General features: G+C 39.5%; 1 protein-coding gene across 3 annotated transcripts; it reads left to right on the top strand.

Moving 5' to 3' along the window:
• The first annotated feature begins 183 nt into the window (after positions 1 to 183).
• LOC125767261 (guanine nucleotide exchange factor DBS) lies at positions 184 to 27,434 on the top strand. Of its 3 annotated transcripts, none has more exons than XM_049433645.1 (17): positions 184 to 1,122; positions 2,123 to 2,521; positions 2,585 to 3,171; positions 3,231 to 3,346; positions 4,605 to 4,725; positions 4,814 to 5,131; positions 5,190 to 5,399; positions 5,607 to 5,786; positions 17,241 to 17,360; positions 17,440 to 17,535; positions 24,882 to 25,067; positions 25,144 to 25,346; positions 25,425 to 25,539; positions 25,619 to 25,816; positions 25,893 to 26,098; positions 26,176 to 26,603; positions 26,683 to 27,434. In XM_049433645.1, the coding sequence occupies exons 1-17, from the start codon at positions 936 to 938 to the stop codon at positions 26,787 to 26,789; spliced, it is 3,777 nt and encodes a 1,258-aa protein (XP_049289602.1). In that variant the 5' UTR covers positions 184 to 935; the 3' UTR covers positions 26,790 to 27,434. The 3 variants fall into 3 exon arrangements, with proteins under 3 accessions (XP_049289602.1, XP_049289601.1, XP_049289599.1); XM_049433644.1 differs by having other exon boundaries at positions 4,590 to 4,725; XM_049433642.1 differs by lacking the exons at positions 184 to 1,122; positions 2,123 to 2,521; positions 2,585 to 3,171; ... (3 more) ...; positions 5,190 to 5,399; positions 5,607 to 5,786 and adding an exon at positions 12,332 to 16,742.
• Positions 27,435 to 27,608: the final 174 nt, after the last annotated feature.

Here is a 27,608-nt window from a genome sequence, read left to right as displayed (position 1 = left end):
ACGATTGGAACAAATGAAAGATAGAAATGAGTTTTCTTAAATTATCCTTTTTCAACTTCAACTAAAAGGAGCAGCATTGCAGAAGAAATTGTACCTAAAAGAAATGTTTTTAAAATCATCAGACATCAAGAAACATAGAACCGGATAATAGCGTCAGCCAGTATGACCGATACAAACTCACCGTGAAGTATCAGTTTTTCTTCACTGCTCTCTTGTGAGAGAGAGAGCAGCATAGCAAAAGAGAAGAAAAACACAAATGGAGTTATTGTTTGTTTCGGCAGGTGTATAAAATTATAAGCGGGGCCTTTAACTCAACTGAACTTGAATAATATCAAGTGTAAAAAGCATTTAAAAGTGTGTCATTACTGTCGAGAACTTTAAACAGTTCGCTTCTAAATCAATAACAAATGGGTGTGATGGTGTAAGCAGCTGAACTAAAAGTGAGCAGGTTGCGGATGCGGTGTGAGATTGCGTGTTCTAGCACATATTCCGTAGTCCTATTATGTGTTCTTAATGGTAAAATGCAGTTATAGGAAAAGCTAATAGTGCATCATGATGATGGAAAAAAGTGTCAGTAGAATCGCATTAAAAAGTGGTCCAAAAATTCTCCATGTGATTATGTAAAGAATACTAAAGAAAGCAAGCAAGTGCTTAGCAGATGAACGCCCCATGACTTGTGTGTTATGCAAATAGGAAAAAGTAGTGAAAATTGTCTAATGCCTAGTGAAACAATTTGTAAACAAAATAAGATTGTGCGGTTACAGTGAAATGCTTGTGGAACTCGTGTGTTTCCGTAAATAGTATTCGTAAATCCTATTTCTTAAGAGTTTATGTATGTGATTTAAAAGGCATTAAAGGGAATTGCCAGCCATTTGTTCTGTGAATGATACACAGTACGATACAGTGGATAAAAGTGATAGCAAACGAGATTGACTATGGCGGCAGGTACACCTAATTCTATCGAAGTTCAAATCGATAATTTTCTAGAGCAATTTAAACGAAGCGCCTCGAAAGCAATGGATGGTGACTGGTCATCATCTTCTGCGGTCACGACACCGCAATCAGCCTGTTCTTCCGGATCAAAGCTGAAAACTATTTCCGGAGAGCAGCTTACGCACGAAGGTGAGCAGACTTTTCCGAATATTATTATTCTAACCAGAATGAAACAAATATCGAGGAAATGTATCTGTTTTTAACCGGTCTAATAATCCACTCCGTGAAGTATTAGTTATCAAATCTCCCGAAAAAGTTTCAAATCCTGTCTGGACCTTGAGCCAGTGATTGTAGAGCCAAACAAGAAATATAATTATTTGCACGTACTCCATTCTAGATAAAGATTAATGGCTGTAATTATTGCACGTAACGCATTGAACGCATTGTAAGTTCTACGGTTCGAAGAGCTTAAAACATAATTCCGCAGATTGGTACGTGAACACTTCCGCTTGAAAGCAATGGTCTGCTGCATATAACATAAATCCCGGCTCTATCGTGTTGTCCAAATAAGATGTAATAACTTGATAAGATAAACTATACAGCAAAACAAAAAAAAAAAGATTCATTTTCATATCGTCCCAAAAGAAACCGCTTGATAAGGTTTATTTGCTTGATACTACTGGAAGATATGTAATGCCGAATGTTACTGTTAGGCTGGTGCCAGACACGACAAGAGTCATCATTTCAGATACCAATATATCAGAACACAGAGAGAGGAGGTAACACGAATTAGTACGTATCCCCATGCGCCATACAGTTGTTTCTTTGCCACACGTTATCAAAGATCAGGATAGGAAATTTCGTGTTATTGGCTATCAGTATGACATCATTATCAAATAGAGAAGAGTGATCGCAAACGGATGCATGCCGAATGAAAATCTTTTTATGTTTCGATTCATTAGATCAATTAGATTCATTGGAGATCAGTGGATGATAATTAACGTTTCCTGCTCGATCTCTAAGCTGATATATCTTGGTATTGGAAATACGGAATCTGGTTATTTTAGGATTATTTTTACACGAAAGATGATAATGAAACTTAATGGCATAATAGACATTAATTATTTTCACTTAATACTAACGTGGGATGATAATTACACTTTATGTTTAAACTGGTTTTATTTTTTAGAAAACAGCAACTTTCCAAACAATGGAAGTGCCAGCAGCAACGCATCTTCATACCATTCGGCCCATCAAAACCATCAGTATAACAATTATCAGAATGTTATTCAACATCAATCATCGGTGACATCAAACACATCCGTACAGACTGTGCTGAACCAAAGCTTGCAGAATTCTAGCAACATTAATAAGTTAATCGAAAATGTGTGCCAAAATGGGAATCACTTTAATTTTAACACATTTGGCAGCTGCAGCTCGTTGATCACGACGAATGGGCACGCATCTTCGAATGGATCAATCATAAGAGATAACATGAATTCGGCTGTAAGTGTCAGCTCGGCGGAGGAACCGCTGAGCGTAGGGGACGTGGCAGATCTTCTCCATCCCCAATACGCCATCATTACTGGTAAGAATGCCCGTTTCGGCTGTAGATCGGACCCGATCTTGTAACGTATTGTTTCAATTTAAGGTGGACGCTCGAAAGACGGTTGCCCGTTGATAACGTTTCCGGATTATAACAACTTTCAAAATCTCACCGATCTGGAGTATCAAAAGTTGATGCTCTACCTAACTTCCGTACCTTCCCTGTCCGAGGCAGATATGGGCTTCAACCTGATCATAGATCGACGCAAAGATAGATGGGCTGCCGTGAAGGCAATACTGTTGAAAATATCGATCTATTTCCCGGCGATAGTGCACTTCGTGTTCGTGATTCGTCCGGCAGGCTTCTTGCAGAAAGCCATTTCCGAAGTCAGCAATAAGTTCTTCAAGGATGAGTTTCGGTTCCGCGTGATAGTCTGTGCGACACTGGAGGAATTGTATGAATATATTTGCCGCGGTCAGCTCACGATAGAGCTTGGTGGCGAGCTGGCATATTCGCATCATGAGTGGATCCAGCAACGCATATCGTTGGAAAAGTTTTCCGGCTTGACAAACATTATCTCAGGCAATTTGGATGCGTTCATGAAATCAATTCATGACATGGAGTTCCCAAACTCTGTAGAAGCAACAGAGCAATTGATTAATGACCAGGGAGAGCAGTATGAAAAGTTGAAGGTAAATTAAAACGAATATTATTGATTGAATGTATCAAAATAAATCGATTTGTTTTGTAGGAAGACATACTTTCCGCTGGACAACACGGAGAAGTTCTATTGGAGGAAATGAAGAGCAAAAAGGAGTATGACCGGGAAGCGGTAGAACGCTTTGGAAATATAAGTTCTATAGAGAGGTAAGTGATGTTGGCTTCGACGTAAATATATTAAAAACTTGTTGAACTGTGTTAAGACTGCTCTTTGTTTGTTTGTTCGATAGTTAACGATGGTTTTTAGTGAATTTTTCAATGTTAATTTCATATTTCGCTTATATAATAATGGCTTACCAGCGCCAAGTTTGTATAGCAGATTTTTGCTAAATATTTTAACCTAGTGTCCTCACTTTAAAGTTTCCGTATTTTGTTTAGTTTTATCAAAAACATATTAGTTGAAGTTTTAAAAAATATGTCAATCAAAAATGGCATTTCTATTAGTGGTTTTCCAAGCGGTTTTAATAGTACTTGTAGCATTTAAGATAAAAGTAAGATACAAATTTACCTTGCACTGGTTATTTTATAAATATAACGTGAATGGGTTAGGGTGTTGCATGAGGCAACTGTAGATCATACATTTTGTACTTGCATATTGCAAAAATCATAATGTGAGAATTAATGCCGCACTTTTTTGTTACAATTATTATTTTTATTTCTCATTTTATCTCACAATTTTGCAAAGCATACGGAATTATATTTCGTTGTTTTATATTATGCTATTTGTGGTCGTGTTTCGCTGATTGTTTAATAATTTAATGTAACGACCTTGTGGATCATGTTTGTCTTCTTTGATGAGACGAATGAAGTAGTATAATAAAATCATTGATGTAAAAATACCATTACAGCTGCTTTCAATTGTGTAGCTGGAATTTTAAGCTTTTGCTACGTTGGTATTGATATACGTTTCCGATTCCGACGACCAGCTGTAGTTCATATGTTCGAGCGCTTAGCCATTCATTATCATCCTTTTCATTATTGAAGATAATAATTTTGAGAGTTCATTCTTTTGTCTATTCTGTTGGTTTTAATATAAAGAATTCAATGCACAGTTTCCTTCTAAACGTCTTATCATAGAGTATTGATAGAAAATGCACATTCGTTCATAATCTACACTGTATAATTTTTGACCAGATCCATACTACATACACATCTCTCATAATCTATATTCATATCTCATACGCTTACGCTTATACACTTCCGTGTTCATATGATCTTCGGTTACTTACGGCCACATATAACATGAAACATAATGAGACCATTGCTTTTCGTGAATGCTGTGGCATGTTGAATATTTACTTTTGGAACGTGTAACGAAAACAAAACATTAAAATAAAACATCCAGTGCAAGGAATTATTTAAATATCAATATGCATCATTTTGATGACAGTCGCGATTGTCACAGACTTTTGGTACAACTGGAGGAAACCGAGCGTCAATTTGAAGACTTCTGGACGGTGCACTTGTCAAGGTTGAAAAAATGTCTCGAACTTCGTCGCTTTGAGCAAGATTTTCGCGAACTACAGGTAAGATATTCGATCGCTCTCCCAAAGCAAGAATGAAAACTGTATCCTTAATATTATTATAATTGCTTTTTCATTGCATGATGTAAAGAATAACTTTGATCGTCATTTAAAAACGGTATCGGACATGACCGAAATCGGAGAAACCGTAACAAGAATGGATCAACTGCTACAGGAGACCAAAGAGTTCCAATTAATTTCTAATATAGATGTGGAGCGTGCACAGCATGTCATCAGTACCGGTCAGCGGATAATAGGAACTAAGGGTTGTATAAGCTCTTGCCCGAAGGAGATGGTTCAACCAAAGTGTGATGAGTTAAGCCGCGTTTGTGGGCTTATTCACAATCGTATTTCGAAACGGATCGAAACCCTTGCCAAAGCTCGCGAATTGATGGAACGTGTTGAAAAGGTATGCGAAAGAATAGATTAAATTTACAATTTGATGTATAATTTAAATTCGTTTCTAGGCAAATAAATGGTGCACCCGAGGGATTGAGTTATTAGCGACGCAACGGATAGAAAAATGTTCAGTGTCGGTTGAAATTGCGGAGCAGAGCTTGCAGGAGATACAGGACTTTCTTGCATCCGCGGCAGAATTTAAATTGTCTAGTCCGAACGAAATAAAACTTGAAATTCAAGAAAACACAACACTCGAAACGAAGGCATTAGTGTCACAGGTAAGTTTTATCGAGTGAATCGAGTTTAGAATATAAAGTATTTGTTAAATAATCTGAGATACAAATAATGATAAAAAATCAATAGTTAAATGATTATTCAAATAATCTATCTTATTCGCTCTAAAATTTGTTTTCCAATGGAAAGCTATTGTTGTACTGCTGAAACTGTATTCAATGGTATTGTTGTGTGTGTGTCTTATATAACAGGTGCTACAACGCATAGACGACGTCCAATTAATGTGTGATAAACGCATGATTACACTGAAGAAGCTGACATTGAAGCCACCGCGTCCAGTGCAAACTGTTACGCCAGAGCCAGCAGTACCGCTACAGCCTCCCGGTGGTGCACCTCATCCTTTATTCCGTACACGGCGATCGTATAGCAAGGTGAGTACAATATTTCAATTTCCTTCTTCATAAAACTATACTTGAACAGTGCATGTAATGCAGATTGAAGTAGATATTGATACCAATGAAATGTGTTTTAAAGACAGATTTGTCACACTAACTATCGCATGTGATTGTTACATTCGTACATTTTACAAACGGATACGGCAGCCAAATTGTATGGTAGAGTCACATAAGTACGACCTATTTTAAAATTGAGGCTTATTAGGTCACTTATGTTATGCTACTAGCAGTGAAACGAGTGTTCTAATTTCCCATGGTCTCATGACACGATTTGATATTCCGGTTCAGGACTTTAGGAGAAATGCTATTACATTGCTCTCCTAGGAAATTGCATCATAATATCTTAAACCTGTTTGCTGCGCTACTGATTGCGCTCGTGGCCGGTAAAATGCAGCATAAGATCGGTTCGTACCCGTAAGCAGGCGAGCAAGGCTTGGCGAGTGGATGGCAATCCAAGTTCACTCGAATGAGGTCGAGGCCTTTATGTTACGATGCATCTGCACTTTCTGGTTGCGTAATTTTTTTTATACCCCATTTTCCATCTCTGCCCTGGGGAAGTAGAATCATTCAGTAATGGTAAGAATCCAACGAAGCAGAGGAAGAGAAAAGTTGACGGGGAAGAAACTGTTGTACTAGAAAGGAGAAGGCGTTGCAATGCAATGCTGCATCCAGACGGTCCCGGCAACAAAGATGACGGAGCTTCATACTGTTACTACATACTATGCAGCAAACCGGAATCCGGTTGACTTGTGGCTCAATGGCTAGTGCAATCGTATAACTGCCTGCTGACCTAAATATGGACAGGCTATCATAAAGATGCTCAGTAAAAATCCAGTATCCTAACGACCTATATAGTTTTCCTAAAGAAACCTGTTCTTAGTTTGCGGTTTGTTCTAAATTGATGGTATAAGACTTTCCTTACAAACGAAACTTTCACCCAAAACTTATACGACCGATTTATGCAAACACATATCTATAAAAAATATAAACTGGACCGAGAAATAGCCGTTAATCGAAAAAGCAAAAAAAAAGGTTTCTATTTCCTTCTTTTCTGCTGCATTTTTTAAATGTATTAAGCTGTGTCTCGTTTTGGATTAGAATAAATTGTGTTGCTGATGGGTCATCACACACCTTGCTTTACACAATAGCAAAACATAAAAATCCAGGTGCAAAAAAAAAATCCAAAACATTTCGTTCAATTTCAATTCGCATGCTTCGTGCGTTCAATAAACTCCAACCGAGCAGATTACGTTACATGCAATCGGTTTGACGATTCGTTGTACGCGCGTTGTTTGCAATGTACATTACAAGCTGAATGATTGAAAAATCCAAAAGATCGATGACCTGTAATAACACTGTTTTATCGTTAAACATTTGGTAGGAAGAAATTTCATGGCAAATTAATGATGAAGCCGTACACAAAAAGGAAGCGACATGCAACATGTTTCAATCAATTATTTAATTGTTCAGTTATTTCAAGCTTGTTATTTATTTTCTTCCGTAAATAAGAGTTAAACATTATGCTTTTATGTTGATTGTAATGTTATGACCGATCTATTCCGTCCAAAAAAATAATTGAGGGCAGTTCACATAAATCTATCGATGAATGCATTTTTATTATCCAACACCAAGCCTTGTTTGGTTGGTTGGTTAGTGCGATTGGTTAATAGAGTCTTTGAGCGGTGTGGGAGATCATTCATCTCTACTCAACCAATAAGCATTATACTGTGCACAAACACTTCGCATATGGTTCAACAACAAGATTGATTAAATAGAAACAATAACGAGAATAAAACACATGTAGGTCTTGCAGATGTTGTGGATTTGTGAGTTTGAAATAGTAGATCACGTAACATTGTTTTAGGCCCGAACTGTAAGACATTTTCACAACAAAATGATGCCAACATTGTGCGTTATTGTGGCAATCCATCAATTCGCATGAGATTGGCAATAAACAACCTGGGCAAAGTATTTATTTTTATATTTGGCTAATTCTATTTAAAAAATTAACAATTATGTATTATAAAAATGATATTAAAAATTACTTATTCAATATTATTAGACGAAAGATTATGGTTAAAAAAAACATAAATCGAAAAAGAATAGAAGATGCTGTAAACTATAAACACATCATAAGCAACGTGCGTGATGGTGGGCTGAGAAATTGATTGTGAGGTTCGTCGCTTGTGTTGTGAGCAAGTTTTGCGATCACGGCAGTACCCGTGTTCATTGTTTAAAGCGATTGCACACAAAACTATGCCGTCATAATTACACACTGCAATACTTCGCTCACATGAGCTTCATTTGCTCAGTTCAATGCTTTAGTTATTAATTCCCATAAGGTTTTTATGCGTTCTTTTATCTGCCATTGTATGGTGACATATTGTATACATCACCTTTTTCTCCTTTACTATACGATATTTATTTATTAACGTAATTGGGGTTCGAACATCGTCTGATAGGCCATTGCCACACTAAACTCAAGTAAACGGAATTCCGCTGAACAAACCAATCATTTGATTTATTCAATTAATTGCTTTACTTCCTTTGCAAATGATGAAAATTTTTCAAAGTGAGCGAGTGTCCTCACGTGTTTACTTTTTTTTGTTGAAAACCCCGAAAAGAGGGAAACTAAAATCCACCAATAACTGTATACGAAAAAAAAAACAAGTCATAAATATTAATTACTCGAGTTTTTCATTCTTGTTGCTTGCGATGCTATCTTCAATACCGAATGAAGTAGATCGTACACGGATGATCACGCAGTGATCGAGCTGAAATACCAACAGCTTTTGAGTGACACCATTTATTGTACCTCGGGCATAAGACAATGGCTTATGGTTGGTAGGAAAAATCGAAAACATAATGCATTATTACACTCTTTCTCCTCCGTGTTGGCGGTTGGTTGCCGCCGTACACCACCTGCCCAGGGAAAAATACGGGATCGGATCTGTTGTCTTTTTGCTATGATTTGTACGTTATCTGTGGCGGGGCTGGTGAAAAGCACATCGACCTTTCGTTGTGGTATGTTGGGAAACAATGTCATCAGTTCGAAACAAACCGACAACGCGAGACGTAACAAATGAAGTGAAAATGACGTGTACGATGGCGCAAGGCGTCAAGCGTAGAAATAATAGCTACCTAGTTTATAGAAGTTTGACTAATTCCTTTATTTGAAACGGGTTTCCCTTTGTTTCGCCGATAAATTCCGTTTGCCATTCCCCTTGGCACAATAAATTGGCCATACAAATGCCAACACACAACATGTTTAAAAAGATGCCATTTTATTACAAATTTCTCACTCTCATTATCGATTTTAACATAACATTGAGCATAATAATAAACTCTCATTATCCTTCAAATTCGTTTTTATTGCGATTGATTCGGTTACATATTAATTACATAAAGTAAATAATTTAATGTTTATATAAAACAAAACTAGCCCGATCGGTTGATTTGCATTTATGTTTTCTCGCTTCCGGAGATTAACGTACGAACAGAAGTAATGTAATGGTGCCGAAACTAAGCATTTTTGTCTCACCTAGCTTATTGCAAAGTGCTTAATGCTGGAGCTTGACCAAAGTCGGGGGGGAAAAAACACACCAACTATGAGGTGTGCAGAGAAATGCGGGTTAATTGAGGAAGTATGTTTTGCTTCGGCTACTCTACGGTTGGTTGTGTGTTTGCTGCAGTAGCGGTACTTTACTGGACAGTGTAGGTCAAGAGTAGTTTTCAACGGTAGCGACTTTAGCCCGATTTTGGACAATACTTCAGCTGGAAAACAACAATCAGGGCGAACAAATCAATTGCATTCTTGTGTGTTATCCTTGTCAACAGAGGGTGGAAAAACATGTGGAAAATCTGAAATTTAGTACAGTATAACCTATGAAGCGTTTAAAACACGCATTCAGCCTTGTTGTCAGTAAGATGTTGGAATTCTACGTAGAAATAAATATACTAAGAAGCCCTTTTGATTGACGAAATTATGTCTATCGAAAATAGTAAGATTTTTCTTTTTTTTCTATACTAACGTGATACTGCAATTTGCCAGCAATGAAGCAATACATTTCATTGGTAAAAAATGAAATAATTTTATGATAAATTATCTACTTTTGATTAAGTACGAACTACGATAGGAAATATCATAAAAAATGTAACTTAACTAATTTTCCTCAGAACTGTATAAGTAATGAATGAAAACAAAACTTTTCTGTCCGTTATGCGAGGTCAAAATCTCGAGTCCCGCGAACTGAACGCCACGGAAAATGCCTCTTCTATGTTCCGCTCTCCACAGTGCGTTCCAAAACTGAGAGCGACTGATCGAGCGATCGCGAGTGCGTGAACTGCAGCGCGATCGCTTGCAGCATGAGAGAAAGAGAAAGCTTGTTGCTGTGCTCGCTATGCAGAAGCGTGAGACAACATTAAAGGTTGTGCCAGGGGTTTCTCTTTGCGATCGTACGCTTGGAAGTTCGCATTCCGTGGTATGTTGCTTTCTTCAGTCGCAGTTCATACATCTGCTGAAGCATACCGTTGTGATTTTCGGACGTGAATGTGGTACTGTCTCGATCGAATGTTTCAGCTTTCGGTAGAAGTTAGTTAAAACATTAAAAATAGTTTCCAAATTTGTGACAAAGTACTCACCGTGACCGGGAGTGTAATGTAAATTATTTTGTTGCGATAACTGAAATTTTTCATGAAGAAGTTACTAAACTACTAATCAGTGGGGTTTCATGTGCGTGTGTACTGCTGTTGATTATTATGTGAGAATATGTGACCAAAGAAGATCGGGCTTGGGTTCGTGTGTTTCTACAGCCAACGTGTGCAGTGATAAAAATGAAATATGATAATAAAAGCAGACATAAAAAGGAATACAAAAAAGCTTTACGATTAAGCTCTGTTGTTTTGAATTTTTGGTAACAAATATTGTGAAGTGTGTGCAGTTTTAAATATGTAATCGCAACTTAAACAATACAAATTATTTAAATTCCTCAAGTTTACTTTAACAATCATTTACTGCCCAAAAATGCAGTATGTGTGAAATAAATGCGAGTTACAGTTGTGCTATTGAAGCAGTTGTGCAGTAGCTGAAAACCGCAAATAACGGAGTAACGGAAGTAAACGAAACTGTTTAAAAAGTTTAACAACAGTTTAAATATGAAACACAAAGAAAAACCAAAAAACGTATTGTGTAAAATGTGTGTGAATAAGTGTAAAAATATTTGCTGAAATTAAATATGAAAATTGTTTCGATAATGCAATTTTTTGTTGGTTGATGTGAATAGAAATTGTGATAAAAAATTATGTGCTTTTTAGTGCGTGTATTTAGCGTTATTAGTTACATAATTAGACAAAAATAACAACCAAAAATCCATACAAAAAATAATATTTATGTTGAACTCTATAAATGTGACGATATTTCCTTGCTTGATTTGTTGAACCAGTGGCTTTGAAAAATTATGTTAATTTAAAAGCAAATGTAGCAATACAGACACAAACGTACACATCGTTAAGGGAACTCATTGATCAACTGAAAACCCTTTCCCAATGGGACGGGAAACATTTGTGATGTCAGGGCGCTGATAATAATTCAAATTTTTTTGGAAAATGTTGTATAACATGGCATTGTCCATTGATGGATGATCTGTAGTCTCCTGACTCAAAGGTCATTCGGGCTGGTGAAATGACGAAGTATCTCCTACCCCCAAAAATCATTACCCTTCACGAGGTGGCAACGATCAACATTTAAGCAGTTGAAGTTGAAAGGCTTTCGCGTTGCGCTCGGCTAGACAATGTTTTTATTTTCGAGGTTCGAATATTGCCCAGGGAAGCTGTTCAATAAAGAAAGACAAAGTAGTGGAAAAGGGTTGTTAGTGTTTATTTATTTTTTTCTTTCTTTTACTTTTGCTTGGGATAATGGTTATGAATAAGCGCATGCCATTTGTTTTCAAGTGTTTGTTTTCTTCGTTTCTCCCAGAATTACGCTGAAGGAATGCTATTTTATAAAGAAAGAGGAAAGCATTACGGCGTGGGAGTATTTCAGATGACGTTTATTATATTGTTACGTTGATGCTACCATCCCCACAATGCTTTTTTGCTGTTCGCTTTCATTGTTGAAGGGAAGCTTAGGGTAGGATGGTTACGGCTGCTTTCATATTTGCAGATTTTCACTTTTCAGCAAACGCAACAGCAACATTTTCCATTTCAATCCATTTCAGTTGCATCTGACAATTTCATGAACAGTTCAAAATAGCTCAGATAATTCATTATGATTGTTCTATGTTGTATAGCATAGCTTTAAGCAACAGAAAGTATTCCAATATGCATTCAAATATGCAACCATACGCTAATTAGCTTTTATAAAATCCATTCCTCTGTTCGAATTTGTGAGATTCGCACTCGCTTATCTGTTAAATGATTTCCGGGGCAATTGCCAAAAAAAATTAATGTTTGCAATAAACGCAAATTGCGTATTGCATCAGTAATGTTCGGTAGAGAGTTGCCTGATCTGGATGAGCAAAAAATTAAAGCACAAAGACGTAAGCGAAGGCGTACAAATTGTGGCTTCAAAACCAAAACAAAAAAAAACACTTCTGCATCATATGTAAATTGTCCTCGAATAGAAAGAGTTTCAATCTTCAATCACACCAGCGATCAACGCGGATGGCAAGATTTTTGACTGTTGTTTCGCTAATGGAAAGATGATTGTTTTTTACTTACGTAACCAACCCCCCCGAAGCGACTGTTCAGCGCCAAACGCAGACAAAGTTTTCACGAAATTTGTGTACGGTCGGCTATGCATAATCCGAGTATCGTACTGTATGCCGCCTTGCATTGGCTCATCTTTTCTCCGTGCAATTTGCGCAGAGGTACTTTCTGCATTGAAATGAAAGAAAATCACAGCTTCAAGACAAGAAGTGGTTAATTGTGGTTTTCCTGGTCCAGCAATTTGTTATGCGGTACCCACTACCACCGCGCTTGTTTCTCATATACACGGCGAGTAATCGATTGATGGATGAAAAAGCAAGAGATGTGAATACGGAAAATGGAGCTCATCTTCACCAGGTAGAAAATTGGCTTTCGAAAATGTTCGGTGTTTCCTGGTCGAAAAGAGAGAAGAAGAAGGAAAAAACAACTCAAATACTTATACATTTCGTATGCTTTATTTTGGCTTTCGTTGCTCTCTACTCTTGCTTGGCGAGTAAAGAAATGGTAATGAACAGAAATAATTTGTTTCTCTTTTTTCGTTTGGTCATCGAATATAAAAGCGTTATACCGTTTACTGGACTAGAGGTACAAGAAAACTTTAATTTTGTTCAATCTTGGTAACTTTTTAAAAATGATTTCTTCCTTAATTTTGTTCAGCAATTTTATGTTTTTTTTGGTCGGTATTATTATTTTTTTTATTAATTTCGTCGCCACTGGTTCATCACGTTAAGATTTATTTAAACAATGGATTAGAAAAAAAGGGTATTTGATGTATTTTCTTGTAATGTTTTGCAGACGTTACAAATATTAATCTCCTGAGTGAAGTGATCAATGTACCAAGTATGAAGCGTTACTATTCAGAAAGTGCATCGCCACCGTGAATGTGGTACTGTTACCGACAAGTGAACTCCAAAATATGTAGCATTACCGTTGTGAAAGTACATCATCTGCCGTAAATTGTTACATAAAAGTGAAGTGCATGATAGTGATTAATCCGGAAGAAATGTGATTAAAATAATGATGCACCAACCATCGCGCGTTTTACATCAATCTTCGGTTGCGCTAAGATCGGTGTCACAGCCAAATGGCCATCATGCTAGAAGTGGTACTACGGGAGTATCTACGGCGAGTAACCAAGCTGCCGATCCTCACCCGAGCAAAGGACCGCAGCAATACACCAAGTTTCGAAATAATCGCAGCGCAAGCAGCAGCCGCATAGTAGGAGGACTTCAAGCACAGATTAAGGCAGAATCCAAGGCGGACTGCTTACGGAAACATGAAGCTCGAACGTGCAAAAATGGAATGGAGGTTGAATCCTTCGCGACTGATCGCATTCCCAAGATGAAGTTGCTGAAAGTGAACTACGTGAATTTGAAGAACGAAGAAGCGGATAAGAAGTCTGCTCCGGAGGTCGATAAAAAAGAAGCTGTTGCATCATTTACCGTCAACCCAGCGAAACATGGGAAGATATTGAAGGAAGATGTTGAAAGAAAGAAAACAATTTCTACCGCTGCTGTGGTTGGCTGTAGCGAAAAGAGCACTAATGGTGGTAAAGTGGTAACTAGCACCACTAATAACCATGTAGTAGATGCTTCAGCAAGTACTTTCGTTGGCAAAAAAGAGAAAAAGGAGTGCAAAACAACCACAACCAGCAGGGAACCGGAAGCGAAAAATGGAGATCCTGCTAAAACGGGCAATTCTAAGTATCTGGTGTATAAGAAACATAATGGGTTTGGAGCAAACTCACCCCATTCAACGGAAAGTAGTACTGCCGGGGGTAAACTTCAGTACATTAACGATTCCGATATTAAAATTAAAGCGTTGGCCAAGAAAAAGTATGGTTTACTTTTTGAAAACAAGAAGAAAAGCAAACTAGAAACAGTGCAATACTACTTCGATAGTCGCGGTTACGAGCGTTACGTAGACAACAAGCTGTACGGAGTTATCAATGAGAAAAAGAATCTGCAGGATGTACAGTCCGCTCAGTCCGGTCCTCCTACCGCCACCCAGGCGAAGTCAACCGATGTTCAACATAAAAGGCTTAGCTGGGATGTTCGGCAGCACAATCGACCGAGCATGATGCGCGTCATTAATCAGTCACCGGCGGCCAAAAAGTGTGCCAATGTGCTGATGATGAACCAGCAAGTAGCGTCCAAACCAATGTCTGCCGAAGCACCGGAGACGCTCGGGGGTGGCGGTTTAAAACAGGAAAACTGTCGCATGTTCAAACTGCAAAAAAGCCATACCAGCACCAATCTACTTACGCGCCATAAATCGATGAACGATATTCACCGCATCAATCAACTGTTCCTAGATTCCAGGGAAGATCCTGATCCTCTCGCCAATGTTTCTGTATCGAGTCGTCAGAATTCTAAACACGCTGGCAATAGCTGCGATCCAACCTCACCAAACAATGGAGTTGCAGTCCGTGATATAACCCCGGTGCATCGTTTCGAGAAGCACAGAAAATCGGAACAGAGTAAATATCTGGTGCACAAGCGATTAAGTGCGCGCTATAAAACTGAAAGTAATCTACCCAAATCGGTGGACGTTAGTGCGCCGGTTGCGCCGGATACTGTAACCTCCTGTACCTTATCGGGTGATGACACAATCAGCAAACGCATTCGTAAGATCATTGACGATCAGGATCGTATTGTATCGACGGAGACCCTTGATCTGCAACCAGATGAAATACAGACGCATGATTTGGATAAGCAGAAACAATTGTCACAAAATCATCCCACTCATCAGTCAAGTGCCGAAAATGGATGTTCGAAAAAATATCGACGCCTGTCTAAATCGAAGTCCGCAGACAAGCTTATCGTCGACAGTAAGCACATGGCTGAGATGCTTGTGAAGAAGGAGAAAAACGGCAGTACTTGTGGTTACAAGAACTGCAAGTTTTCCAACTGTCCAATGTCTTCGTCGTCATCATCTTCTTCCGCTTCCTCAACTACATCAACAAGCTCTTGCAGTAACGTAAAAGAATGCAGCAGAAAAACTGTTTCTTCACTGAAGCCAACAACTATTGATAGCAGCACCTCAGATCAGTTGGACATCATTTTATGCGGCAAGCGAACATCGATTGTGATTAACGATAGTGAGGATATCATGTCAACCGGCAAGGAACTGCCGGAATATAAAAACGAGAAGTTTGTCATCAACAATCTGCTAAACAATGGCATGTTGAGTGGAAAGGTGAACAATACTCACAGCACCAGCAAAGATCTAATTGATGATACGGAAATTATAACATCGTCAACGATAAAGGAAATCGATTTGGAAAGCAATAGAATGATCATAGAAAAATGTATTGCACATGCTCCACCGAATATCGGCATAGTATCGCGACAAAAGTTTTGGAACCAGCAAAATCAGCGCAACATTAAATTGAAGAACAATCCCCAAACGAAGGCGTACGACGATAAGATAAAGATTAATAACAAAATCAAGAACGAGGAAAACAATAGCATTAAAATCTTCATCAGTAGCGGCAATGGCAGTAATGGTACGAAGTGTGCCAGTTTATCCGAACCAGTCTCGCTTATCTCCACGGCGACAACCAATAGCAATAGGTCTTCCTCACGTTCCTACTCGTCCAACTCTTCGTGGGCTTCAACTGGCAGCGAATCCGACAAGGACGATGGTTATTATGATCAGAGCGAGCGGTCTATAAGTCCCGAAAAGCAGCAACCATCCTCGATTGTGTCGACAACCAGTACCGACAGCAGCAGCAGTAGTACCATCTGTAGCGAGTCTACCAATGTTTCAAACGTGACATGTACTAAAAGTCTTCCAGCTAGCAGCGCTACGACCGTTACGCACAATGGCAGAAATCGATACACGTCCAAGACAAGCATTAGACTCGGTTGTGATGGATCTCTGTTCTTAAACAAAAGCTATCTTGATGAAGGGGAAGCACTTCATGGCACCGTCACCAGTGATCTGGAAGGTGATGACAACGAAATTAGTGTATGTGACGTACAACAATCCATCGGTACGAGCAGTGCCTGCTGTTGCTGCCGGAAACGGCACCAGAAGTTTGCCCATCGGACACAACCGTGTCTAGTCAGCTCAATAGACATTACGACCAACAGCAACTCGGAGAATCCCAAGGATTGCGAGGGTTTTGCAATGTCCGCTGTAAAAACAAACGATGCTGGACATGCACACAAGCATAAAAGTGAACATTGTTCATGCATCAAACAAATAAATGCTCAAAATAAGGTAAGCTTAAAGCAAGTGACTGTCGGATGGTAATTAGATTAAAATGTTTTCCAGTAAAAATGCACTGAACGCCAATATTTAGCGGCACTGAAACATATTAGCCTACTTTCACATTAAACACCTTTAATGAATCAACGTAAAATAATTGTTAAAAATGAGAAATCTGTTGTTAGCTGGCGATAATTACTTTTCTCACCGTTGATAGGTCCATTAAGACAATTGATTGTAAAGAAACAATTGAAGCTTTCCGTCAGTATGTCTTGAAGTGTTGTGTGTTTGTTGAGTCCATTCAAATCGAAGAGCTAAAGGCAAATAAACGAGTTCTCTCAACACGTCCGGTATGGGTTTAGATCGATCGGACATATTCAACTATGTCGTGAATAATTTGTTGCAAAGATAGAAAGACAAATTTGTTGAAATTGTTTAATTTATTCACCGTTGTGATTCACCAAACTGTAAAATAACAAAAACCATCTTCTTTATTCCATTCGCTTACAGATTGAAAATTTTTCACCAAGGCCACGATCGATCGAAGGTCCACTTGATTCGGGCATCTCGATTAGCAGCGATACGGCGATAACCAGTTCGGACAGTGATCTGAATATACAGAGTCAAACGGTAAATTACCAGCACATTCGTTTCCGCCAAGAAGAAATGAAGTAACAGCATATGCCAATATCATTCCACTTTGTTGTAGGACTCGGACGAAAGAAAATTGAAAAGAGGACATGTGTTAGCCGAACTGCTGGAAACGGAACGCATCTACGTCGCTGAAATGGGATCGATTTTGAAGGTAAGTCACAGTTTAAATTTGTTTTAAACTTCCTTTCAAAAGTTTCGCTTGGGGTTTCCAAAGTATTGCATTTAAATGATCATCTGTCGGGAGAGTTTAAAAAAAACCTACAAGTTGGGCTATTTCACGTATATGATCATATCGGCGATCATATATGTAAAATGAAAGCACTTACGAAAAAGTGGAAAACTTTTTCTTTTTTTTTTATACACATTATGGAAAATAACCTTAATTTGGTCGGTAGGTCGTTGATCATGTTGATCAACATAAGATACGGCGACGGACGATGTTCATGCACATGCGCGTCGGGTGGAAGCGCATAATGCGGAAATCAAGAAGCGATCAACAGCTAAATGGTGTCAGTGTACGTTTGGTGTGGTGTGGCGTACGCGGTGTAGTGGTCAGGCAAGGCGCATGTGTACGCTGAATTGCGTGGAAACGAATCGCCAAGAGAAATTAACTTTTCAACTTTAGTCGTTTGCAAGAAACCAGAGCATCTTCATTTTATTCTCCTTTCTCCCTTTTTTCTTCTCTCTTTCGCTGATTTTTCTTCTTCGTTCTTCGTTGATTTTCCTCAAATTACCTGTCTGAGGTGCTTGGTATATATATACAACACGTTGTTGGAGAGCATAATAGGCTCAAAAATGGCTTTCTGCCTTGGAAGTGGTCAACGGTACAACGTTTTTCTTTTTCATCCATTTCTTTTCCCTTTGGTGTATATGTGGAACCATACTCCAAGCGTTTACATTTGGATTTTAATTTTATACAACTTTATGCACTATATATAGTTAAGGTGATTTACCAGGTCGGATTCGTGCTGTGTGAAGTTATTCTCTTTCTTTTGGAAATGTGATTTTGATGCCTTTTAGTTCAAACAAATCGATTACTCTTCAAATGGCAATTATATGAGAAATATAAAATTAAGGTATACGAAATGCAAACATATAATTAATCAACAAACAGTTTGTACTTTTAGCCTATAAAAGTCAGAAGATATAAGTTTTAAATCTGTAACAGAAAAGGTAACAGGGAATAGAACGTGAGTGATTAGTAGGATCAAAAGATTGAGTAGATATAGACGTATCCAGGTAATACTGGAGACCGTACCGCAATACATTGGTTGTGGTCTGCTGCAGCTTGGCTAGTTGTTGTTCTATTCAACGGGGGTTTTTTTCGGTGTTGCTCAACGGACCTCATCACGTGTATCAAGCAGTGGGTAACAAATTTCCGTTACTTGTTTTGTGCTGCAGATAGTGCGAAGGTTTCACTCATTCGTACTGACCATTTCGCATAGCTAATCACATGAAACTTTTCGGGTCTTCGGGTAAGATTTTTCCAACATGGAGAAGGACAGTAAGAACTAGAAGGACCAGATAAATAAACTACAGTTACACAGTAACGCTAGTGCAATTTGTTTTATTTGTTCAAAGGCGGAAGCTTTGTACTATACATACAAAATTATCCCTTTTCATTTTTGTTCTGTTAGTTTTATATCAGTAAAAAAAACCTTTATACTTTTTTGAGGTTTTGATTACTACTGGCAATTACAAAAAACCGATATACAGACCGCGAAAATAAAAATAAATATTTGGCAATGGATTGTTTGTGGCTCAAAGCATCAAACTATGATCTACAACGATCAATCACTCGTTAAACTATTACAAGTTGTAAAAAAAATGGACTGCAAAACATACAGAAACAAATTTGTTGCAACCATTAGAAGCGGCATGGAAAAAGTGATAATTATTTTAAAACATTTTCCAACATAAACCGGAAGAAAAATGGCTTGTGTGTGTGCCTTTTCTCCCGTTGCATTATGTGCGCCCGTGGGTAATGCAGGGCGCATTTCATGCGCATAAATGCATCTTTGAAGTTTCCTCGTGAAGCCAAAGGTAGCAAAGCGTAAAGAAATATACGATTAAGGTGCTTAAAGTAAAGATATTACATCGCTCGCTAAAGAAAAACAAAACAAAAAACCCCCGATTCTTCTGTATCGATACAGTGTGTTGAAGATTTACTCGGTCTCGTGGAACGATATGTAGTTGTTGTGTAGGATTGTGTCTATGATAAGACCTATCAGGCTTACAACGAAACGGAAAATCACAACAAAAAACACTCGCTGGCGCTATTCGGAGCGTCTCAGCAGTTTCTCCATTACTAAAACATGCTGAAATAAAACTACCATCCATCTATTGGCATAATCATAAACGGGATGAGCACATCCCATGAGGCAGCCGCTTGCTCTGTATTACGCTTGCGTGTGTTTGAACAGTTTGGATGAATCGTCTCCAAAACGAGCGCAGTGTGCAGCCAGTGCACACTACAAGAAACTACCCTGCTGGTGCTATTGCTGCTGCTGCGAGGCTCAAAAATCATCCGCCATATCTATTGTTTTCAGTTTGTATCGATAGCTCACCGTGATTGGGGGTCTGTGTTTAAACTCTTCACAGCTCTTCATAATCATCAATGGTTTTTGCGGGAGCTTTTACATGGGTGTGTGTGTGTGTGCGTGAATTTAGTGCAATTTATTGTGAGCTATAAAGCAAGTTGAGAGGAAAACCGTTCATTGAAAACATAGTGCAATTACTTATTTATTGCAAATGTATCCTTGTTGCTATTATGTTTATATCAGTAACTTTTTTTATCATTCTCGTTCTTATTGTTCATCAAAGTTTAAATATTTGAACTTTAAAAAGTGTTTGTGTTTTTACGTGCAAATTTTGGTGTTAATATTGTATAAAAGCATCCGTTTAACATTACTTGAAAAAAACCGAATTTTGATAACAAAAAAAACTCCACCATGCGTGACACTTTTATCAAACATTAGAAAGTAAAGTAATGAAATATGTATACTTTTCTATTGAATACAAAAACAAAAATCACATTACATATTGTGGAAAAGGTACTCGCCCGTTACTACTAATGTGTACCAAAAAAAACCGTCGAAAGTTGTGTCTGGAAAATGGTTTTGAAAACCGATGACGCTACCTTTGGCTGGTACTGGCGTGGCCAGCGCAACAACTGTGTTTTGAGGTGAAAAACATTATCTCTCGTGTAAAATCATCGTGCTCACTCGGTGCTGTGCGCGTACGTTATCTAGTAGAAAGTTCGATCTGTGCCGTCAGTACGTTTGTGGGTCAAAACTGTTGTTATTGTTGGATTTAAATGTTTTAATTTAAATTGAGTAATCGTTTCATACTAGCAGTCTATTAAACAATTGTTTATAGTTTAATTAAAACTGTATTTAATTGGTATTTAATTTAAGCGATCGGCTGGACACTCTAATCGAGACTGGAAAAACTTTAAATTTCCGATATGTTTACGTCCGTCACATCGCTTGAAGATGCTGTTAGGCTTCATGAATAAGAAATATTTTGTGTTCCCGTATCCCAGCGTAAGTTTGGCGCTCGTACTGGCATTCAATTCACCACGTATCATTAGTAGAGCATTTAAGCCTGTCGGCTGAAGTTTCGCAAAGAAAACTCTGTGCGCGTTCGTGTTTAGCAGATATGTGCAGCTTCGCTCGCAAAAGTTTGCAATCTTTTAGCGCACTAATACACACACAAATGGTAAAAGAAGAAAGTTTTACAGTGGTTTCGTGGCTTTATCGTGATTATTTGCACGTTAAATAATTGCTAAAAGTGGAATATAAAAACGTTTAAGTTGTGCCGAGAGCGGGCGCAACTTGGTTTATTGAGCGTGTTAAAAATGTACAACATTTTAACATATCATGTTTTATATTTTATTTCGGGTGCATTTTTAGATGATGAACGGAATAGGAAGCCACAATATATGGTGAAAAGAAAAGCAAACCCCGCCCAGACATAAATCAATCGGCATGCGTTTTTATGTGTGATTTCTATTGTTAGTGAGCTAGTATTGTTTTATTCGCATTATAAACAATCGATGATATGTTCACTTGTAAACAGTACAAGGTGTAATTTGTAGGAAGTATAATTTGAACAGAAAGATGTAACATTAATATTTCAAAAACAGACAACACATCGTTGGCTTCTCGGCAAAAAATGAAAAGCACTTTATGTGGACATTAATCCAGACAGCAATGATATAAAGTGTGTACAGTGAAATAAAGTTCAGCCATAAACAGTTTAACGGGTTTTTGGCATCGGTGTGGAAGGCATAAATATTTACAATCTCTACCATACCCATTTTTTCCCAATCAAAGTTCCAACGTTTATAAGGATGAAATTTGGCAACTACAACCTTAGCACCATCGCAACGGAAGCATGTGATAAAAAACGAAGGCATCTCTCTCTTTTTCGGGCCGGAAAGGTAAAGAGCACTGCAAACTACATTGTCGGGAAGGTGCACAGACGCTTCGGGAGTGTTGCAAGCACCAGGATGTCATCACCCACCGTTCTAGGGGCCAAGTGTGTGAATGGTGAAAGTGCTAAAGTCGAACGCCCAATTCCTGCCGCAAACAATCTCACGCCCAATCGTTGTGCTGTGAATCTGGTCACATCTGACGCGAGGTCCGAATCTTCGTCCACACTGTCTTACCGGGCATCATTGTTTGGTGAGCAGGACGAAATGGTATCGTTGGGCGTGGAGCGAGAATTTACCCTGCCACGGTTTTCGCCGCGCGATTTCCCAACCAGCTGGATCGGCAAGAACGATGGTACGCCGTTCGGTTTGCAGGGAAAGCTATCGCAGGGTATATTGGGCACACGCTTCGAAGAATCGGCCCGTCAGCCGTTTGGTAGCCGGGCGCATCTGTTTCACAAAAATAAATCAATCACGGGAAAGCATGGCGTGTTGCCGTTTTCACACGTTGAAGGCGCTCAACTTTTCCCGCACGCTTATCATTCGTTGAAGAGTTCTTCAACGCTTCGAAGAACTGCACACATGTTTGGTGGGAGTTGTCCGGAGATACATGCCGCATCGGACACGATGCGATCCCAAAAGAGCCACAAATCACAACGATCGTCTAATGCAAGCCACGGGAATGGCGCATCTCTGATGGGCAAGAGTAAAATTGTGCAGCTGCTGGAACGAAACGAAAATGAAGAAAATGACGAAAACACGGAAATGGCCATCCTGCAGGAGTACTTCGACACTATGTCCTACACGGAAATTGTGAAGGATCGAGACTTTAGAAACTATCTTATGAAGAAGCGATACCTCGATATTATGGAGTACATCTACAACAGTAGTGGAGCTTCGGAAAGTGGTCAATTTTCTCGTGCAGCTTCAACCGTGGGTCCGGCCTCATTGCCCGTCTCGAACAATGATTGCGACTCGGTGAAAAAAGAGAAGCTTATGGCAGAGTCCGTATCACCATCTACTGTACCTCCTCTTCCGCCGTTACATCGGTTCTATTCCTCCAATACCAACTCGCAAGTGTTTTGTCGTCGGAATAGTAGTTTCGAGCAGTATTATCAAACTGAAAGCCAAACCCATCCCTACTTTGCCGATCCATTTGATAAATATACCCCAGGCGATCGTCCTTTTCCGATCGGCGATCGTCCAAACGATGAGCATACATCAGTTCCGCCTTACGCAACTTTACTGAAAGACCGAAAAATGAAAACACCTTCCCGTTGTCAAAGAACGTACCGTCAGATTCGGGCGTTTTGCGAAAAATCACTCATGAAATACTCCCTAAACCGTTCGATAAATAACGCCACGATGACCCTCAAGAGCTGTAAATCGAACAAGGATTTTTCGGAAAAGAAATACCGCCGGGTGATCGATGATTTTGTGCGTCAGCGTGGTTTCTCTAGCGTGGATGAGTATACGCGCTATCATTACGGAGATTTTTTACGTCAAAAAATATATTGTTCCAACAAGCGCAACAAGCGTTTGCGAAAGGTGAAAAAATCGCTCAAAGAACCGTCTCATACCCAGCAGCACCACTTTCAGTACAATTCTTTACCTCCGCCTCCATACTCGAGCGGGGACTACTATCATGCGCCTCCAACGCCAATTTCCTGCGAGTCAAAGACCACTCCACCGATAGCTCGCAATCTGTCGACGAATTTGTTGTTTGAAACGGATCGCGATCAGCTACTTCCAGCGGTTGCCACATCGATGCCCAACGTGAGCGATCTCATCGGTGCGGACACGTTCAAAAACTTCGACTATGTCAATCGCTCCAAGACTTTGCAGCACTGTCGTAAAAACACTCCATCGATTAGCTCGACCGCCTGTCGATTGAACGATCGGAGACAAATCTTCCTACCGGTCAACAGTGACGGAGAGGAAGATCCACAGCATCATCGGGCTGCTAGTCCATTTCTACCCTTCGGCAGAGAGCTACTGTTGGGCGATGTAGTGGCAACGAGTGATCAAACCAATCGGCCGTACATATTTGACGACATCGGTGTGTATGAAACTATTCGGTCCGGTAACAAAAAGGAACTGTTTCGTGCGGACTGGAAGGGTAGAAAAGATTTTTTTAGTAAAACGACCTGTGACAGTTATGATTTTTGTAGCAAAATTGGACCTAGGGCACGAAATCCGGCTGAAAACACTTCAAACGTTTATGGGTGTGATGTTAAACTAGTAAGTTTACTAAGTTCTTAAGCAATCGATAATATGTACATTAACGAAACATTGAGGTTTGATGAAATAGTTGAAGAATTGTTCCTAAAAATCTAAGCTTTATTAAGTCGTCTACTCTTTTAATTTCATTTGATTGATCTCTTACACTTCTTTTCAATCTATGCACTATTTGGACAGGGAAAAGGGACCACAAAATAGGGAATGATCGAAGATATGATCAAACTTTGGAAACCTAATTCTTCATTGGCGCCCGCGAGTTGCATTCAATGTGATCGGGTGTTGTAGAGTTGCTTTCTCCCTTTGCCGTGATACATAAAAAAATGGTTCAAGTCACTCCAGTTGTGATGGCGCACAGAAGCTGCTGAGCCGCTATGTTACCGATGCATATGTCGATGTGTACCGCATTGAAGAGAGGGCTTATATTTTGGGGTTTCGGGCCCCTGAGGGCAACTCCGCTACTCAGGCTGGCGTGTTCGGGTGTAATTATATGCTGAAATGCATGTTGTAGGCAAGAGAAAGTTGACCGCTTTTGGAGTTCAAAATCAAGCGCTGGTCGGCCAGCGGATGATTCGATCGTAAGCTGTGAATTAAAAAAAAAGTGGCTGCGATCGGTATGGTCGTTTAGAATTATGGGTTATGTACCGGTTCATTGACGAATTTGAAGAGGGACGTTCAAGGGCTATTCACAACTGATGGTTAACTTTGGTTTGAATCTCCCAAAATGTTGAAGAATCTTTGGAATAATAGGACCATTAGAAGTGAAAATTAATACTCTTCTTTGTTTGCTTTTTCTTCCCTCACATTTCTTTGTACCGTTGTAGGGCTACAAGGATGAAATGCTGTCCGAGGAAATGAGCTCACTAGTGCCGCCAGGATTGCAAGGCAAATCGGACATACTGTTTGGAAACCTGCACGAGCTGTACACCTTCCACAATGATATTTTCTTAAAGGATTTGGAAAATTGCATTTCCACCACGGAACTAGTCGCACTATGCTTCGTTCAACGGGTAAGTGACGATCGCGCAATGGAAGGTTTCTTTTTAATGTATAAATATATAATTCTCTTATTACGTTTTCTTACAGCGAGACACCTTTTTCCGGCTATATTCGTACTACTGTCAGAACATACCACGCTCGGAACGGCTGCGGGAAACCCTCGTCGATACGCATCTATTCCTGCAGGAATGCCAAAAGAAGCTCGGCCACAAACTTCCGCTGGCCGCCTATTTGCTGAAACCGGTGCAAAGGATTACGAAGTATCAGCTGCTGTTAAAAGATTTGCTAAAGTAAGTTGTACAAATCGAAGTAGAGGCGTATAATGGTGTTCAATGTATTGAACCGTTTCGCTTTTTTCCCTCGTTTAGATTCAGCGATACGGGAACATGTTCGCGAGAGCTGCAAAAAGCTTTAGATTGCATGCTGGTTGTGTTGAAGTGTGTCAACGATTCCATGCATCAAATAGCAATTACAGGCTTTCCGGTAAGTGAGAGCATATCTGGTTAGAAGGTTCTTTTTAATTTCCTTAACACTCCTCAATATTTTTGGTAACTCTTTTTAGGCTGATTTGTCGCAGCAGGGAGAGCTACTGATGCAGGATTCATTCCAAGTGTGGACGGAAAGCAAGAAGGATTTGCGGCTTCGATTGAAGACACAAAATAGACACATCTTCCTGTACCAGAAGGCGATGCTGTTTTGTAAGCAAGGATCCAAAACAGGACACAATAAGAGCACGTACCAATTTAAGCATTGGCTACAGGTATAATCATACAGTTTGCGGATGAAAGTGTTCCGGCCGTGTTCTAACCTTATTCACTCAACGCTTTCTTTGGCAGATGTCGCAAATAGGCTTGACGGAATCGGTTCGTGGAGATTCTAAACGGTTCGAGGTATGGTTGCAGGGACGCCAGGAGGTCCACACAATACAGGCTAGCACGATTGAAATCAAAAACAAATGGGTTGCCGAAATAAAGAAAGTTTTGCTCAATCAACTGGAAGAGCTGAAGGGTGAAAAGATCAAACAGTATGGCTTGAATCACAAGTAAGTGTTTGGTTCAAACCGTGCCTTTCGTTTGTATGTTTTCAATTTAAACATTTGCCCTTTCGTCTTCTTCCCAGACCGCTACGGCACATGACGTCATGGGACGTTCCGCAAGCTGTTCACGGTACGCCGAATCGAATAGTGAGCTGCGATCAACAGGCGCAATTACAAACGAATGGTTTAGCAGCCGCTGGAATGGTCGGACTGGCGCAGGATGTCGTTACGCGCATATCGAACTTGAACGATGATGGTCTCTTGAACGCGACCGGCATCTCGTCGTCTTCGTCGGAGCACGACAACCAGGAAAGCAATGCGTGGAGCTCCGATTACTCCAACAGCGAGGATGAATTCACAACAGTGGAGGACAGTGTCGTGCCGGGGCATAAGTTTGTTTCGCTGGCCGATTACTGCGCTATGGGTAATTCGGAAGTATCCATGAAGGAAGCGGAGGTAGTAGAGCTGCTGAAGGTCGGTTGTGCCGGGTGGTGGTTCGTGAAGGTTATCTGTACGTATACGCTAATGGGCGTCACACGATCAGCGACCAAAATGATCTATATATGTCCTCCGTCCGCTTTACTTCACAGCTACCGGTCTTGAAGGATGGGCGCCGGCAGCATACCTTGAGGCAGTCAGCCGCAAAAATTCTCGTCTTCGGAATGCTCGTAGCCAGGACCGGCTGAACGAGCATTAGGAACCAAAACAAAAGAAGTATAAACTTCTATCGTTCGTTACTGCAGTGTATGCATCATCTACAAGGGATGATTAAATTGAGCCAAAGTAAAGAGAAATTGACTGCGTGACGGCGCTTCTGGCACTTTATATAATGTCAAGTATTTAGTTAGACAATACCTATCGCGTTGTCATGTTCCGGCGCGGCATTTGCCCACCGGCATTGGCAAAAGTCTGATTTACGTACCTCGAATTGATATGTCGATTCTTAATAACGTTAATTCAATCATGATACTCCCCCCTCGAAGTTTTTGCCCTAAGGATCTAGGCTTTTTTGGAAGAAAAAGTTAAATAATTTAAAACAAAATACTAAAGTATAGTAATGGTGCTTAACAGTCCGACGGTTTAGGTACCAAATCGTTTCGAATCTTTTCGTTATTATTTTTATTTTTTCCATCCATCGTGCTTGTTAGTACATGCGAGAGTGTTTACTTGGCTTACTAGTAACTGGAATTTGCGCAAAAAAAAAACTTTGAAAGCGATACTATTTTGCGAAGTAAATGCTAGCATCGCCGAATGTTAAAACGCTCAGTGTTGTTGTAAATTATCTTTAGCTTGTAACACTCCTGTGCAATCGCAATACGAACCTAATCAAAACGCGTTTTTTACTAGTGCATGTGAAAATACAAAAAAAGAAATCAATAACCGATCATGTAATGAACACGTGCACATGGCTTAATCCAACAACCGAGTACCGGAAATCTGCTTAGCTTGCTGGAATTAATATCATGTCATACATATTTATCTTGGTAAACGCATAAACTAAGCAATACAGTACACA

This window comes from Anopheles funestus, chromosome 3RL (genome assembly GCF_943734845.2).
Source record: "Anopheles funestus chromosome 3RL, idAnoFuneDA-416_04, whole genome shotgun sequence".
Classification (NCBI taxonomy): domain Eukaryota; kingdom Metazoa; phylum Arthropoda; class Insecta; order Diptera; family Culicidae; genus Anopheles; species Anopheles funestus.
Note: the sequence above shows the minus strand (reverse complement) of the source record. Positions and strands in the feature narration are given on the sequence as shown.